A 16831-nucleotide genomic window follows, 5' to 3' on the forward strand; every position below is an offset into this window, starting at 1 on the left:
TCTTCAAACAAGGGCAAACAAGGTAAAATGAGAATTTCCAATGAAGTAAAATGTTTCCCAGTGGGGGAGAAAATATAAAAACATGCCATAAATTCAATCTTAAAGAGCTTAATTACTTCACTAATGAAAAATGTAAAGTTACCATGAAAGTGTCAAAACCGCCTTTCATTCCAATTCTTGGATTTAAAACCACACAGCACTTAATATACAGTTTCATATTTAGTATTTTTAATGAAGTGCTGCTCTTTCAAAGGATGGAAGAAAGTTAGTTACTTGCACTCAAACACCAATAATTACCATTCTCAATGTAACTGTTCACACACAACATGAGGAGAGAGAGAGAGAGTGCGCGCACAGCTGCAGCAGGAATACAGCTTCTAAAAATCCTGACTTGGAAAATGATTTGAATTGAAATGATCATGGAGAATGGAAATGCACACCTGGGCCCATTTTCAGTTAGATTCACCTGCAGTTTAAAATCTTTGAATCAGCAGGTTCTGGCACTTGCCATCCAGTAACTAGATATATGTATACTGCATCAATGTAATCTTCATTGTTGTGGTTTCTAAGAAGAATCCTTTGAAGGAAAGACTACAGAGCAGGACACACGACCACCCTCCCATGTTCACCCAACATTTCAGGGAGCTACAGAGCCACCTACTCCATTCCACACGCCAGAAGTCCATTTGTCCTTTGTGCATTCTGGTCTGTTTGTGCGGGTTGGGAGGAGCTGGCCGCATGGATTCAAGGGGTGATTAATGCATCCTTGTGAGAGGAAACAGTTCCCATGGTCTTGAAAGTGGTCCTAGTGTGTCCACTCCTGCAAAAAACTAAACCCTTTCCCTGGACCCTGAGACACTTGACAACTACTTCTGTCTGTGAATTGGGGACTGGAGGTGCTGTTCTGTGGTAGTTCAGCTTCTTCTTGCATCACTGCTGTCATCTGGGTACTGTGTCTCTACACCATGGCCCTATTTGACACCCAGTGCTGCTTCACATCTATATGAAGCCGCTGGGAGCAGCCATCAGGAGGCTTGGGGCGCAGTGTCATTAGTACACTGATGATACCCAGCTCTGTTTGTTCCTCCATCAAATTTGAGTCAGGAAAGGTGAACCAAGCTGAACCAGTGCCTAGATGCAGTAGTGGGCTGGATGAGGACCAACAGACTGAAACTGGGCAAAGTACAGGGTTATAATTGGTAGCAGCCATTGATAGTCTTATCTTTTATGAATTTGTCTAGACCCCCTTTAAAGTCACCCTAGTTTGTCACTATTAATACATCTTGTGCACTGAATCCTATAGTATTTAACTATATGATGTGTGGAGAAGTTCTTCCTTTTGTTTGTCCTGAACCTTCCAGCATATAGCTTCATTGGAGAACTTTGGGTTCTATTATTATTCGAGAGGGAGAAAAAACTTTCCATCCACTTTCTCCATACCATACATCAGGTATAGGCAAACTCGGCTCTCCAGACATTTTGGGACTACAACTCCCATCATCCCTGACCACTGGTCCTGTTAGCTAGGGATGATGAGAGTAGTAATCTCAAAACATCTGGAGGGCCAAGTTTGCCTGTGCCTGCCATACATATTTTTTATATACCATTATGATGTCCCGCCAACACTAATCTTTTTTTTAATAAACTGGAAGTCCCCAAAGATTATAAGCTTTCTATGTAGATCCTGAGTAACTGATCCATCAAGCTCCCCCCTTGCATGGTGTTCTATGTGCCTGCATCTGCATCTGCATTGCATCCTTTTACATGGCAACAGAATCTGCAGTTGGGTGGGTGGGTGACCAGCATGGTAGCAGTCGTCCAGGACTAAACAGTACAATCCTCCAATACATTCTTTCAATGCATGAGTAGACTCAAGACACCATTATGACCCAGAGCCTTGAGTGCTCTTCACTGTGTCTATCAGAGATGGTCAACCCAATGGCCCTCCAGATGTTGTCCTATCAGTTAATGATGGCATGGCCAGTGGTGCAGCAGTTACATTTGTGGGGCCACAGGTTAGCCACCCCTGGTATACATGGACCCCCTGTGTAGCAGGCTTCTCCATTTATCTCAATGGGAGAGGAACCATCATTATCTATTCCTTGCTATATAGGCATGAAGCTGTCTGCAAGTGGAAGCCTTTTCAGTTTGGGAAGCAGGGGAAGTTTGGAATCAGGGCAACTGATTAACATCTCTTCTGATTACACAGACGTGCATTGGCAGTGCCTAACTTTTCTTCAATTGAAGCAAGTGACAGAGAGAAATATGCATTTGAAATGGACAAGTAAAATCTTAATGTGCAATTTCTTCAATAATATATGCAGTACATTTGCAAATACTAATTTGACATTAAGGTTACTGTCATATTAAGCAGAAATACATGGCTGATTCATTAGGAGCAAGTAATTGAATGACAGCACTAATATAGAATTTATAAATATTAAAATAGTACATTAATTTTAAACCTAGCTTTGCAGTGAATACTTGGGCCAATAGATAAATTGGATAATTCAGAAAAATTAAGGGGAAGCTTGGAAGTTATCCAAAATATCTTGATGCAGTTAACCAAAAAATAAGAGTTATTAGCTTATCATAATTGCAGCCAATTTTTAAAGTAACAGAGTACTCCGCTGTGGATTGCTGCAAGGAAGTGGAACAAAGCGCGTGAAATGAACAGATGGATTTGATTTTAAACAAATTAAGCCCACTCCCTGGGATGTAACAAGTGATTTTGTAGTTTTCCATGTTATGGGTTAACTTCCCACTGTGACCTTCTCAGACTGCTTGCTAATTTTTTTTCTTGTCATTAAGCACAATCCTTGAAGGAGTACAAGGGCTTATTACTTCCCGTTGCAAAGCTACCATCTTCAGCCTCTGTGTTTAGAAGGCCTGCTTCCTTCAAGATCAAGCTCACATACAGCAAAATGAACATGCCTGTGATCACAGAGTTTCCTATACAAGACAGAGTTCAAAGTAGGCAACCCATCTCGTGTAAACTGGCCTTGGGAGCACATTGAAAGCTCAGACACAATCAATTCAGTAATTAAGTTGTGAAACAATCTATTATCTTCAGCCATAGTACATTCTCAGTTGTTTTTTTAAATGAAATAAAGTTGATCACACCCCTTACTTAGGAAGGTTGATAACAGCTTACTATTTCTATCCCCCCCAATTTCTTTGGAATTGGGATGGGATACCTCTCCATGTTGGAATACCATAAGCATAACCCAGAGCTGCACCCACTTCATGTGTGCTTAACTGTCATTTGATAATGCACATTGATCATAGGAAGAGAGGACACATACTAAAAACAGTTGCCCTAATACAGGGGCAGGGAACATTTGTGTGTTCAGACCCAAAAACCACCCCCTTAAATAAATTCACACTTGACTCGAATTTTGGTTTTCGTTTTTGGCAGAATTTAGGCCACAACTTTATTGATTACAGAAAGTGACTGGTTGCATAGGCTCTGGTTAAACTAGCGCCCTGTCATGCATGTAGCACTGACCCAGGGTTCCAGCATAGGTCAGTCAAGGGTGAACACCTGGATAAGCAGAAAGCCGGGAACAGGCTACCTCTGCCATCCAAATGTCCCCCTGGACTCCAGAACGGGCACAATCCCCTCTCAGGGGTTGACCAAACCATCGAGTCCCTGGATTCCTTTAACAGAATACCCTTCACATAGGGATGGCAAGTGTTTTCCCATCCCTATCACCTGAACCAGAGCCTATCCACAACCTTACAAGTTGTAACGATTTGCTATGCGGCAGGCAAAACCCAAATGGCAACAGCCAATCAGCCAAGTGGGGAAAATTCCTGCCATGCCCCAGTCCCAACGACAGACGACACACAACGGCATAGCAAGGTCAAGCGCAAAGCCCTAAAAGTAGGGAGAGGTGGGCCGGTGTTCCGAATGCACGCGCCAAAAGAGGAAGCTGTGGGTCATGTACATGGGTATAAATAAGTCCCTTGAACCATTTTGACTGCATCCCATTGGCCAGATTGCACCCAGCTACGAGGGACCTACCAATCGGGTGTTGTGGCTGACCACGCACAACACAGGGTGTTGGTTTCCAGGTCTCACTGCAATACGTGCCCTCTTTAAGGGAGGACCCGATTTGTCAGCCTAAAGGCTGCATTCACTCATGATAACCTTTCAGGGGCCACTTAGCAATGATGGGGATGATCAGAAATATACACCTCTCCATCCAGGCTAGTGAGAGGTATGGTATCACAGTTCAGAGATGCATTCCTACCTGGTAAAATGGCAAGAGGATGGTGAAAAGCAGGCCCAGGCAGGGTATGGATGCTTTTAGCCCCACGACTGGAGCTTCCCCATTCTTGCCTAACAGGTGGCTGGTACTACTGCAGATTCTGGTGCCAATCAGGTACACCAACATTTAACAAAACATGATTAAAGTAACAGGTCATTGTGCTATGTGTGCATCTCTGTTTCATGGCCATTATTTTATTTATTTACAGTATTTCTACCCTAGGTTTTTATGACACCTCATCAAGGCAGCTAACAATCAATAAAAAGATACAAATAAAGCAATAAACACCCCAGCAATAAAAACCAAAAGCTACTCAAGTCAGAAACAGCACCTTTTAAAAGCTCACTGAAATCTAACAGCCTTCCCTGTCCTCTGAAAGGTGAGAATCCAGGCAGACCTCTCAGAGGAGACTGCTCTAAATTCCAATCTCTTGTGTCACCTGCCAAATATCAGACAGTGGAGAACTGTGTAAAGTGGATCATGGTGTCTGGGCAACTTTGTAGAGGTAAAGGAAATTCTTGGTATACTCTGGTCTCAAGCCACCGAGGGTTTTATAGGTCAAGACCAGTACTGTAAATTGTACCTGGAAACAGCTAGGTAACTAGTGTTTATCTATGTGATAAAAAAAAACATAATACTACCAGCAGTCTCTACGTTACAAGGAAAATGGGGAAAGTTTTAGCCTTAAACTGAAAATTACAGAGGAGAATCAGCCTCCTGGTGTCAACTATTAGTGGTTGCTGTGAATCTACTTCAGGAGGGTCAGACAGCATGTACACAAACTCATCTGAGAATGTGATAGACAGAATATTATTTTTTTTTAAAGGATAGCCAGTTCATTGCATATTATGCTAAGCCTCATAACGGTATCTTTCTGGACCAAGGCATCAAAATAAAGTGCTGCTGAAAGATCAGAGTAAGAACATCTGGAATTCTGTGACAATTTGTAATGCTACAAGAAACCCAAATTCTGCAACAGAATTATGAATTGTGCAAATTGGGCACTCTATATATTCACTTAATCTGCTAAGCACTCGCCAGCAGCCATATGCTTTCCCAATTTCTGGAAAAAAAATAGGGTTCTGTATATATGCACATTCCTGCTTTATTTATCCTGAGAGCCAGAGACATCACACTTACAAAACACACACCAATGACTCTTTTCTAAGCCTTTAAGCACCTGGATTTGCAAAACTTTCTGAAAAGCGAAGAAACCATGAAGTCCAAGAACAGTAGGGTGATGGGAGAAAGATGATCCAAATGGATTAAACCATTAGAAATACTCTTGATACGATACATGACAGGGCTTTGAATGGTTAAAAAGCATAATGTTGGAGCCTATACCCCAGAACCAAATGCTACAACCACATCTGCTCATCCACCCATGTTCATATAGCTGCACATCTGATATGTGCCGATAGGTAGAAAACAATACTAATTTTAAAGGCCATCAAATGAGGCTATTGAGAATAGTTAACATTTTACATTCTGAAATCAGAGTTATATATATTAGGGCTACTACCATTCCATACTGCTATAAAATAGATTCGGTAGAATGAGCATATAAATTGAAAAGAAAACTAATGTCTCTTTAGGCACTAGATGCAAGAAAGGAAATCTTTTTCCAAATAGGAAGCTGTGTCTGTAGTTAAGCCAATGTTGTGTTGATTTGGCTTCCAGGTGACACTTTTGCATCAATGTTAAGAAGCTGGCCAATGCATCAGCAAGCAAACCAGTAGGCAAATGCCCAATGAAGCTAACCTTCAAAAGCATAAACAATTCCTTCACTTTCTAAGACTGCAAACCTGTACTACTTTCATAAAAGCAGATAACCTGCACTTGGAAAATAATGTACTGGTAATTCTTCCCTAAGCCCTTGACTTTGTTTCTTTCCTTGAAAGCAATGGAATGGCCCAGAAGGGGTTACCTTGGGCTTCTTTTTGGGGTTTTTTGCTGCAAAGTAGCAAACTGCCATGGGATATGAACCACAAGCTTGTTTACCATAGCATTTCAATCCTTAAACATTCACTTACAAACATTTTGAATAAACAATTCCTCAAAATTTAAAATGAGATTATTTTCTGAATGTAAAAGTTATTGCTTTTCTGTTTTCTGCAGTACAAATGTAAATTCTGAATCCAATCTGTTTGAAGAAAACTGCTTTTAGTAAAATAAGCCTCAGAGCTCAGCACAGAGTGTTGTATCCAACTAAGTTTTACTCAAAGGAGATGTGCTGAAATTAATGGACTCAAATTTGTCATGCCTCTGAATTTCAATGGATCTTCTCTTGTTAGAACTAGTAATTGATGCACCCTAGAAAGACCTTATCAAATGTTGCAAAAACTCTACTCTAGCTTGTTACAAAATTTAGACCATAAAATGATTTTTTTTAAAAAAATGACTTAAGGGACATTGGGGTAGAGAGAGAGAAAAGAGACCATTTATTGATACTAAAGCCTTTACTGTATTAAACCAAATATATTTACAATTTATACAAATGTTTGATCTTCAACAAAAAATACAAAAACCCATATCCCAAGAGGCAAAACCAGGAAACAAGTTTATCCAAGATATCACTGCTCTACACAAGACAAGAATGCAGGTGGAATTGCAAGTGCTGAAACATAATCCCGCATATTCAAGCAATGAGCATGATTTTTATGAGGTCATAAAGGGGGGGGGGGAAACCAACCCAAAGGCTTCAACAATCTTCAGCAGACTCTGCTTTTAAAATCCATCAAAACTATGCTACATTAATCCATTTTGCCTTCTTGCTTCACATCGATCCAGGAGCTGGATACCCAAGTCTGCCTTCTGTTTAATACACGTTGAATAGCTTTGTGTGACATTGTGGAAATCAAGTTCTTCCTCTTTTTTTTCTTTTTTTTAATTAAGAAAGGTAAAATCTTTCTATGTCTACACATTAAGAATGTTTTGGCCCAGTTCAACTCGTTATGTCTCCAACACAATTTCTCAGTAGATAACTTCATAGACAGTAGCTTTCTTGTCTCCAGAGCCGGTAACTATGTATTTATCATCCACGGAGATATCACAACTAAGTACAGAAGATGACTCTTTGGACTAGAAGAAAAAGAACAGAGTTATAGTATAAATGTACGCAGTATGAGTGTCGGTGTGTCCCTCTTGTTTATTCTTTTCTAGAACATACAAGTTCTGGTTTAAAAAGTCACTTGTGTTAAGGTACATGCACAGAACAGGATAACCCCTTGTCCACTTCCCTGAGCTCTTTGGTGAAAGTGCGAGACACAAATGTTAAGTAAGACTGGTAATAATATCTTTGTTCTTACACCTCACCCACCACCACGAGGTTCAAATCCCTTTCATTGATATGCTGTTCTTCTTACCTGGAATATGCTTGCACCATATGGAGTTCTCCAGGCATTTAGGAGGTTGTCTTTTCCAGTACTTACAAACCATTTGCCTGTAATGGGACCATCAATGAAAACACAGTCAAATAATTGACACCAACAGGCACACTTGCATGTGTTTTTTCCCCATATTATCTTGTATCTAAAAGCACTTTTATCATATGCCTAAAATGTTCCCCATGTTAACAGCTTTGCAGGTGGGGGTGGGGGGTAGGCTGTGAAAGATTGCACAAAGTCACTTTACAGAAAACCAGTAGAGTAGCCTACTAAATTCAGAGGCCTGTCATTTTGACAAGCATTTGATGCATGGTTAACCAACACAGAGTGCCTGAAATCAGCCGCAGGGCATCCCCAAGCTCTCCTCATCCAGGACAAATCCACCTTTGTGGATTTTTATAAATGATTTAACTAAAAAGGCATAACTAGCTCAGTAAAGCAATGGGCATCATTCAAAACTCTTGATATGCCAACATTCTATAGCCTCACAACCTAAGCGAACTATGGGCCACCAGCTGCGTATGAAAGCTGCTTTGATGATATTGCGACTTTATAGGCATGAGCTACCTCTCACTAACCTCCTGGGGGAGCTGGGAATAGGGTGTTACCTTTATTTTCCAGCTGTTAAACCAAAATAAATGGAAGCATTCAGGTGCCTTGCCCTGAGACATTCAGCTCAGGTGTGATTGGCTTGTAGTAATACTGGTGACTTCGAGCTGTTCTTCCAACTTACCGCAATAAGCAAACTTGAGTGACAGCACACAGCTCTCATGCAGATGAAGCTGGTATTTGTCTGGCTTATTTACATGCAGCACTTCCACATTACTGCTCTCCATTCCCACAGCCAGCCATTCACCAGTGGGGCAGTAGCCAAGGGAAAAAATCTTTAAGGGAGAGAGAAAGAACCCTTTATTTTTCTTGCAAATATTAGCAAGAAAGGAAGGAAACAAGAGACAATAAACTAGGGCTGCAATCATAAACCGCCTACCTGGGAGTAAGCCCCATTAAATTCAATAGGACTTATTGCTGACTGTGCCATCACAAGTCATTTTGCATCTCTTTTAGAACAAGAAATCATTATTTGAGTCCAAATGGCAGCACTGATTGTTTATTAAATAAGAAGGGTGCATGCTAATTATGTGAAGCAATGGCACACATGCTTTGTCAGTGTCCTGGGGCATTTCCACCTCCTTTGCTTTCACCACCCCATCCCCGGCAAAAATGCCAAACTGCATTCTTAGCAGAGTCCAGTATTTTCAGATACCGTTTTATTCCAAAACTGTCGGATTACCCCAATGGATGCTTCATTAACAATAACAGCTTTGCTCCACAGTAAATGCTTTGGCTGAAAGCAGCCTGAGACTATACCAGAAGCCTATGTGAATAATAAAAGGAGATGTGGTGCTAATAATTTTGCTAGCATTAATACTCTGACTTCACTCTGAAGTTAATAACCAAGATAAGATGGAAGTTGTTCAGTACACCAGTCAGTGCCTGAAATTTGCAGTAAGGAATACTAGGCACCTGGGATGTGAAGTCATGCTGCTGTAGCTGCCGGCCTTCTCTCAAGTCCCAGGATCTCACAGTGTTGTCCAGGCCTCCCGTCCAGAGCTTTGTGCCGTCATTAGAAATGTCAATACAGCTGGCTCCATCTGTGTGGCCCTGGAATTGCCTGATAAAACAAACCAGATTGAATAATGATTTCCTGCCAGAACTCAAGGTAAACACTGTTGTGTTGTTAGTTTTGGACTTTCTCTGTGTGTCATCTCCTCCACATCACCTGATGTGTGGCAAGCAGCAACACTGCTCGCCCACCCCAACCTGACATAAAATACCACACTATACAAAAAACTATTTTGCAGGTGCCAAAGCACATGGAATGTGCCACTAATCGTCTAAACAGGAACTAAGTGAACATTAGCAGAGATTTTGGAAAAGGTAAGTTGACAGTTTGAAAAACTGAAATGTAATTCACGATGACGACACCTGGAAATAAAAAAAAAAAACTTAACAGGCTCCTAGGCTAAACTCAAAGTACAGAGGACAAATTGCCTCAACAGAGGCAGGCAGTTATTTATAGGCTTTGTTTAAGCTGTGAATCAAGAGCATAAAAAAAAATACTTCAGCTACATAAACACATGCAGGAAGGGATCCAATAAACCTAATCTTTTTACTTGTGTTGGCTGAGCCTGCAAAATGATGCCCTTGGTAGCAAACAGGTCATGAGCAGCCATCATTATTCAACAATGTTTTACATTTTAAATCTCGGCATTTGGAAATCCCTACTCTTGGTAACAAAGAGTCAGCTCGAGCCTTCCTTAATCCCTAAACTGGAATGTTCTTAGGCGCCTGCCTGCCTTTTACCATCAGCAATTAGCTTCAGCTTCATGCTTTAAAAGCAAAAGAGGAAGGCGCAGAACGACTACCATGGGACACCCTATGAATCAACATGGCATGTCTGGAGTCGTTGGTCTGAAAATTCAAGGAGTTATCAGCTCGTGCTCTCCTTTATTTTCTCTGTTTTTTACCAACACAAGCAAGGGCAAGAAGTGAACCACAACAAATTGGCAACCAATACTTAGGAAGCCTGGTAAGAACTAAGCTGCTCCAGTCACAAGGTCTGCAACAAGAGAGTAAGCAGAAGCTCTTTATTCCAGAAGCCCACATTAGGAAATTATGCTGCCTCCTTTGCTCAGGTAAATGACAGGTGAGCCAGTCTACCCCAAGCTTTCTCCATGTCTAGTATAGACATGTGGTTACTTAGAAAGCCCTGTATGAGCTAGGACCTAAATATGCAGAGTGCTTGAACACTGTGGTGTCTTCTGTGAAATGCCCTCCCTTCAGAGGTGTAGTTGGGCACCCTCTCAAGAAAGAGATCGGTTCCCTTTCTTGGCAGTGCCACTTCTAGCTGAGACTTGCTGTGTGGCAACGCAAGAGAGAGCCTTTTTTATGGTGATGCCTTAGCTTTGGAGCTCTCTACCCTCTTGAGATACCACTGGCACTGTCCTTACTGAGATTCTGATGACAATTGAAGCTATTTGCCCAGACCTTTGTTGGGGTTTAGTGCCAGGATGGACCTGGCTTTCTTAAATCATAATTTTATTTCAGGGATGTGGAATGTGTGGCCTTACAGGGATTGGTGAACTATAACTCCCTTTTTTCTCAACCACAATGGCGATGCTGATGGGCACTGGAGTCCAACAAGCTATGGAGAGCAACAGGTTCACCATCTTTGTTGTGCTGTGTTCATGAACTTGTATTTTAAACTGCAACCCTCTCTCTAGAACTGTATTTACAATGAAGAGTAGGCAAAAGTGTTTTAAAGATATAAATGTCCCTTTATGTGCTCATGCTTTTGCTGGTTGCTAGGCTGTAGGTTCAGGCTGGAAGTATCAGATCTGCTCTGCAGCTATAAGATGGACCTTTTAACTGTGGTGTTTTAGCTGCTCCCATTGATTTATGAATTAATCTGATGGTTTAGGTTTAGTTTTTATGATACATAACTTACACATGTGGTCCAATGAAAGGCAGGGTAGATTTTCAAAAGACATACATTGATACATACATAAAAATGCCCAGTTATTCTCTATCTAGAGCTCACCATCCAACAATTACCTTGGATTATTGTCCAAGAAAGCTCCATCTATCTATCTTCTCTTGCATGAACTCAGCCAACTAACACAATATGATTGTGGTCCTATAGTGGCATTAGAGGTCAGTATGAAGGAAGTTAGTCATGATCTATGTGTGCCACTAACTTGGCACAGCACTTGCACACCTCTTCCTAGAAAGTGCAAGTACGTGTAAGACTGTTCAAACAACAGGGGATGTGAGCAGAAAGAACTACAAAGCCACTCCTGGAAGTCATTTCAGACATTGCTTTTATCTCCATGCATCTTAAAAGTCAATTTGGCAAGGCTCGTGTGTCTGACCATTCCAAAGTTAAATATATGGGAGTCTTAAACAGTGTGCTTTTTGCACCTCTTTTCTGTGTTCTCGAAAGTAACATTTATAAAGTGATTGTGTAATGCTGTGATTTATCCTTCCAGTGAACAAGCCTCACTGTCTGACAACAACGTTCACTTACTGAAAAGGTCTGGTCCACTATGCAATTAGCACAGTAAAGAAAGACTGAAAACCAGTTGGTGCACAATTATGGATTGCGGAGAGCAAAGCTAAGACAAACACAGATATCAAGAGCAAATGTGTTGCTCTTTAGACACAAGGCAGAATTCCTCTCATGGGCCACTCCACAACACCTCATGGATCACACACAAGCAGAAACTGCAATTAGGCATATAATCGCCATCCAGATAATACAAGCATTTTTTAAATAAAGAAAATGAACTAATACTGAGTATACGTCTTAGCAAGGGAGTGCTTCATTGTAGTTTTATTTTTTTTTTATAATAATTTTTATTAAGGTTTTCCAAATTAAAACAAATCAAAACAAATTAGATCCAATCTATAAACTTTTTGCCAATAACTAGGACTTCCCCTCCCTACCCCCTCTTGTGTTCCAAATCTTCCAAATAAGCAATTAAATTCAACAAGTTCTTATCCCCAAATTACACTCTTCATCAATAACCCAATTTATCCAAATTCTCATCCCCTAAGATCGATCTATACCCTTCCACGAGTTTCCCCCTTTCAAACATAATACAGATGGAAATAAGATAAATATAAATAATAATTTTACAGCCTTTGGATTCCAATTTTCCCGCTTCATTGTAGTTTTAGAAGCAAGATATTCAGCTGATCACAGTTTCCAGGAGTCAGGATTTAGGATTTCAGTACCCTGAAAAGCTCTTTGCCCTTTTCCATTACTAGCAAAAAGCGGGGGGCAGGGGGGGGGAGGAAATAAGTGGAGGCATGGAAAGCTGCTTGATTTGTATAAAGGCGACAGAGGTGGCAAGTTTTGGATTTACTTGAATTTTGAACTACCTTGCTGTAGAATTTTGACATTTTCTTTAAGTGCCATGTTCACACAGCCCAGTTCATAATTAAGATGACTCATTCAGCCTGTAAGTGTCCAGAAATGCTAAGTAGCCAAACTCTGATGCTTTAAATAGCCACTCATTAGTATCAAGACAGGTGCAAATGTCGGCTGTGCTTGCTGAGATTTATTGTGGGCTGCTGCCAATTGAGCTGAGATGTATGAAAAGTTGGTCTTGTGGTCCACCAAACACTGTCATATTATAAAGCTATTTTGAGCAGTTAAAAGTCGCTGCCTTGCCAAGACATTCGCATTGAGGTGTGCGTACACATTCATTCTTTAATCCTGAAGGCCTGAAAGGAAATTACTTATGTGGACATTATGTTAATCACACTCCCCAGCTTCCAAACCTGGAAGTGTTAGAGACTTCGAAAAGAAAAGTCACTTAGCCTCTGGGGGGCTGGTGAGAGAAGGCTGATTAGCTGCCAAAAAATATACTAGGAAAAGAACACACAGGATTTGTGAGCTAATTTCTAATTTTTATTTATCTTTTAGTTAAATAGAAGATTTAAGAGCTGCCTTGTGCATTTGTACCTATACTGCCAATAGCTTTGGGATAGCTCAACATTAGTATAAGCATTAAACGGGTGTTGTTGTTGTTTTAAAAAATACTGGTTACTGGCGGCAAAAGGTACTTAATGCCAAGAGACAGAAGCTGCAAACCACCAAGTTTCGGTTAGCTGGCTTCTACCTAGAGCAGAAATGCTGAGGCCTTTTTCAAAGATATCCAGCTGGACAGTGTAAGACTTATATCCTTGAATTCACACCAGAGGAACTGGAATAGTTTCTGAAAGAGTTCTGAAGTAGAAATGACCATGTTGAAAGATGACTTGAGCTCAGCTATTAGCAGATGCCAGCAGCACACACACACTGGAGCTATGTGCATTCTTAAGGGATCAGAGCTCTCAAAATGCATCATTTTATTGACTAAAAAAGGGTTTATTTCCTATAGCCAAAGTCAGTACTTTAGTATGTGTTTCCTATCTTACTTAACTGGATTTTAAAAGGAGTCATTTTAAATTCTCAACATATTTCATGATTATTATTTTTCAAATAGCAAAACAGTACACCAGGAATGTCTCAGTGATTCAGAGCAGGAACGCAGCTAGCTGGCAGGGCTGAAGCAGATGAGTGTTGTGGGTGGCACTCAGGAATATGGAACAGGAAGTGGCATAATGTCCAGGAGGGGAACCAAGAAAGGATATGGGTAGTAGAGCAGTAAGTAGAAATAGGCAAAGGTATTTAGGTGCACCAGGCAGGTAACTTAAAAAAGGTCAGATGGGAGGAACGCAACCTGAAAAAGCCCATTAGAAGACAACAAAAGTGATAAAGGAGCAGCCCATAATTTGCATATAATAGAAATAGGGGAGAAAAAGCAGGGCAGGAAGTGCCATAATTTCACTATAACATTGTCAACTGTCCCTGATGGAAGCAAATTCAATTGGTCTCTCATTATTCAGTCTCTCATTATTTGCAGACAAACCAAAGGACTTTTTTTGTTGTTCTTTTCCCCTGATGCATGCTATGCCGAAAGCAATTGAGGGCAAGCAGATAACCTGAAAATGAGCTATTAATATTCTGGCCATTCAGCATTTTCAGAGGGGTCTGCAGAGCACACCTGCTGTGCTTTGAGGAAGCAAAGATGGCAAGCAGCCAGTTTGGGGGTTTTTGTCTGTTTTTTTGAAAGCTAGAGATGTTGATTTGTGACTACATGTAAATAAACAACATTATCTAAATCCAAGCTAAGTGAGTGACTGCTGGAAACATGGTAGATGTTTCCAAATCTCCTATGAGTTTGTATCCTGAATGTGACTGGTCATGCTGCCGCCACACACATAACTAGGCTTTTTCCATGCTCTGGAAATCTGGAAGAGCGGTTTAGTGGGTATAGTGGAGGGGAAAAGGTACTGCACTGCACACTTGGCACTAAAACACAGAAGGATTTGAGGCCAAAGGTAATCTAAATTTTGCACCAAGAAAATCTCAATTCTCAACAAATTATGCAAATGAAGAAATGCTGCATCATTTATTCTACCATTTTTGCTAGTTTGCATAATTATTTTGATAGGCATGGTGAGCATTGAGCCCATTCCTCTGCTGTTGAGAATCTTGTTCAGGCATTTTTCAGGCTTCTGGGTTTCAGTGTGCATTATTCACACACTTTTGAGTATACACTCACAACCACAAGCGCTAGAATCTGGTTGTGTAAGCAAACAAAAGAAAACCAAGGTTCCCTGGAGGCTGAATTCTCCATCCGTATCCAAATCGTGCAGCTTTCCAGAGCTCTCATTGAATTGTAGAATACACACAACCCTGCAAAGGGCAGCTTGAAGATACATGTATTTTGCTTCAGACACGTTTACAGATGAGACAGCAGATGAGGGGGAAAGTGGTGAACTGATTCAGCAAGGAAAACGGCTAAGCACATGTACGAACTTCTGAGCTAGGAGCAAGGAAAACAAGAAAGGAGGGCATCGCGACAGGACCCTTCCTGGCTTGCTAATTGCCGTACAAAGGGAGATTCAGAAGCACAGCCTCCTGGTTGCTGGAAGTAATTAGAATTTTATGTCTGCTGACCTCTGGAGTCATTGAGGGGGCAGTGGCATTTCTTCCATCTCTGCTGGCTGCCCTTTCCCCAAACCACTTTTCTGGCTATGATAGGCTTCTGTAGCCACAATGGGTGTATTTGGTAGAGTTCTTGGCATTTGATGGCTTCAGGACATCTCTAATGCACTAGTTCCTCCCTGAAAGGCTACAACTGCCCTGTCTGTCTTATGAGCTCAGTTCAACTGAAATGGAGCAGAATACAAGTGGTTGATGACAGTGGCGGTGATGGTGGGATCCAACAGAAGGAATGGGTAGGGCAACAGGAACAACAACAAAAAGAACAAAACCCGATTTGTCTCCAAACCCAGACAAATTTCATAGATCTCTTAGGAAAATCTTGCCGATTTGCCCCAATGGCCAGGCCACTCTGAACTGCTAATTTAGGCAATTTAGCACTTTCAGTCATGACAGTGTAATACTGCTGCATGGTAACTGCACATACAAAAGGGGAAAAAATGGAAGGAAATTGGCTGAAAAGCAGCAACTAACCTGACCAATGTCTGATTGTGCAGATCCCAGACTGCAATGTTCCCATCGCTACAGCAGGAGAAGCAGACCTTGGAATCAGGGCTGATTGCCAGAGCATAGCAGGCAGGAGCTGAGGACGTCAACTCTGCTTTTATACGCGGAGTTGGAGCTGCCAGGTCCCAAATGGATAACGTGCTGGCTTCCCCGCCAACAATCAGGGTGCATCCGTCGGGGAGCAATTTACATGATCGAATGTAGTTATCTCTGTTCTGTGGAGGTACAAATCTCAATGACATTAATATACATTCTCTGCAATAATGCCAATGGTAATGTTTTCATCCAATAGCCAGACTTTAAGCACTGTAAGTTCTGAAGCTGAACCTCACTGGCCTGGCATGGACAATCATTCAAAGTTGCATTAGCTTCAGGGCTGAGCATTCTTCCTTTCACCCTGCACTGGCTTTGGCATGAAGGTCTTGTTTTGTATTAAGTCAGAGCTCCTTGTTATGTCCTAGCCAAGGAACTCTGAGTTAATGTTGTCAGCTAACACAAACCAGGGTAATAAGCCAGGATCATATCATCCTTCAGCTCAGAAGGAGAACTCCAGCTTAATACAAAGCAGGATTTTCGCGAACACTCCGCACCCCCTTCATAAACCATGGTTTATGTAGCTCTGCACAATCATCTGAACAGGACATATAATTTCCAACCCACACATGTCACTGCTAGTCCTGTCTTCTACTGTTCACATCTAAGCAGAGACAGCAGTTAAGAAAATTCAGTGAATTTCTCTCTTGAAAGCATAACTCTTTATATTGTTTTCAATATGAGCGATGGCAATTCTGGCATCTTATTGCACACTAAGTATAGCAAAAAGAACCCGATCCAAGATAAGTGTTTGTTTGTTTTCTAACAGTGTGGTGCAGTGCTAAAGAAATCACTTTGGACAAAATCAGTGTGCCCCCAGTGGTTACGGAAGCTCTCTTTGATAATTAATATCCCAAGTTCCTAAGAACACCTGTTGCTGAAAAGCTTGGGGTGGGGGAATCAAGGAATGGAAAACCCCAGGCTCCAGCTATTTCAGGTTTTAGTCCATAAAT

General features: G+C 41.2%; 1 protein-coding gene across 2 annotated transcripts in view; it reads right to left on the reverse strand.

Moving 5' to 3' along the window:
* Window positions 1–6714: 6714 nt before the first annotated feature.
* Window positions 6715–16831, reverse strand: part of LOC310826738 (transducin-like enhancer protein 1) — a 77476-nt gene continuing 67359 nt past the window's right edge. For both annotated transcript variants that reach the window (XM_083702010.1, XM_083702009.1), the window contains exons 16-20: window positions 15753–16000; window positions 9185–9332; window positions 8394–8544; window positions 7640–7716; window positions 6715–7355 (exon numbers count right to left, since the gene is read on the reverse strand). In XM_083702010.1, coding sequence (XP_083558136.1) covers window positions 7248–7355; window positions 7640–7716; window positions 8394–8544; window positions 9185–9332; window positions 15753–16000 — 732 coding nt within the window. In that variant the 3' untranslated portion in view covers window positions 6715–7247. The remainder of the gene's footprint in view (window positions 7356–7639; window positions 7717–8393; window positions 8545–9184; window positions 9333–15752; window positions 16001–16831) is intronic.

Source organism: Podarcis gaigeae, assembly GCF_964106915.1.
Source record: "Podarcis gaigeae genome assembly, chromosome: 11".
Classification (NCBI taxonomy): Eukaryota; Metazoa; Chordata; class Lepidosauria; order Squamata; family Lacertidae; genus Podarcis; species Podarcis gaigeae.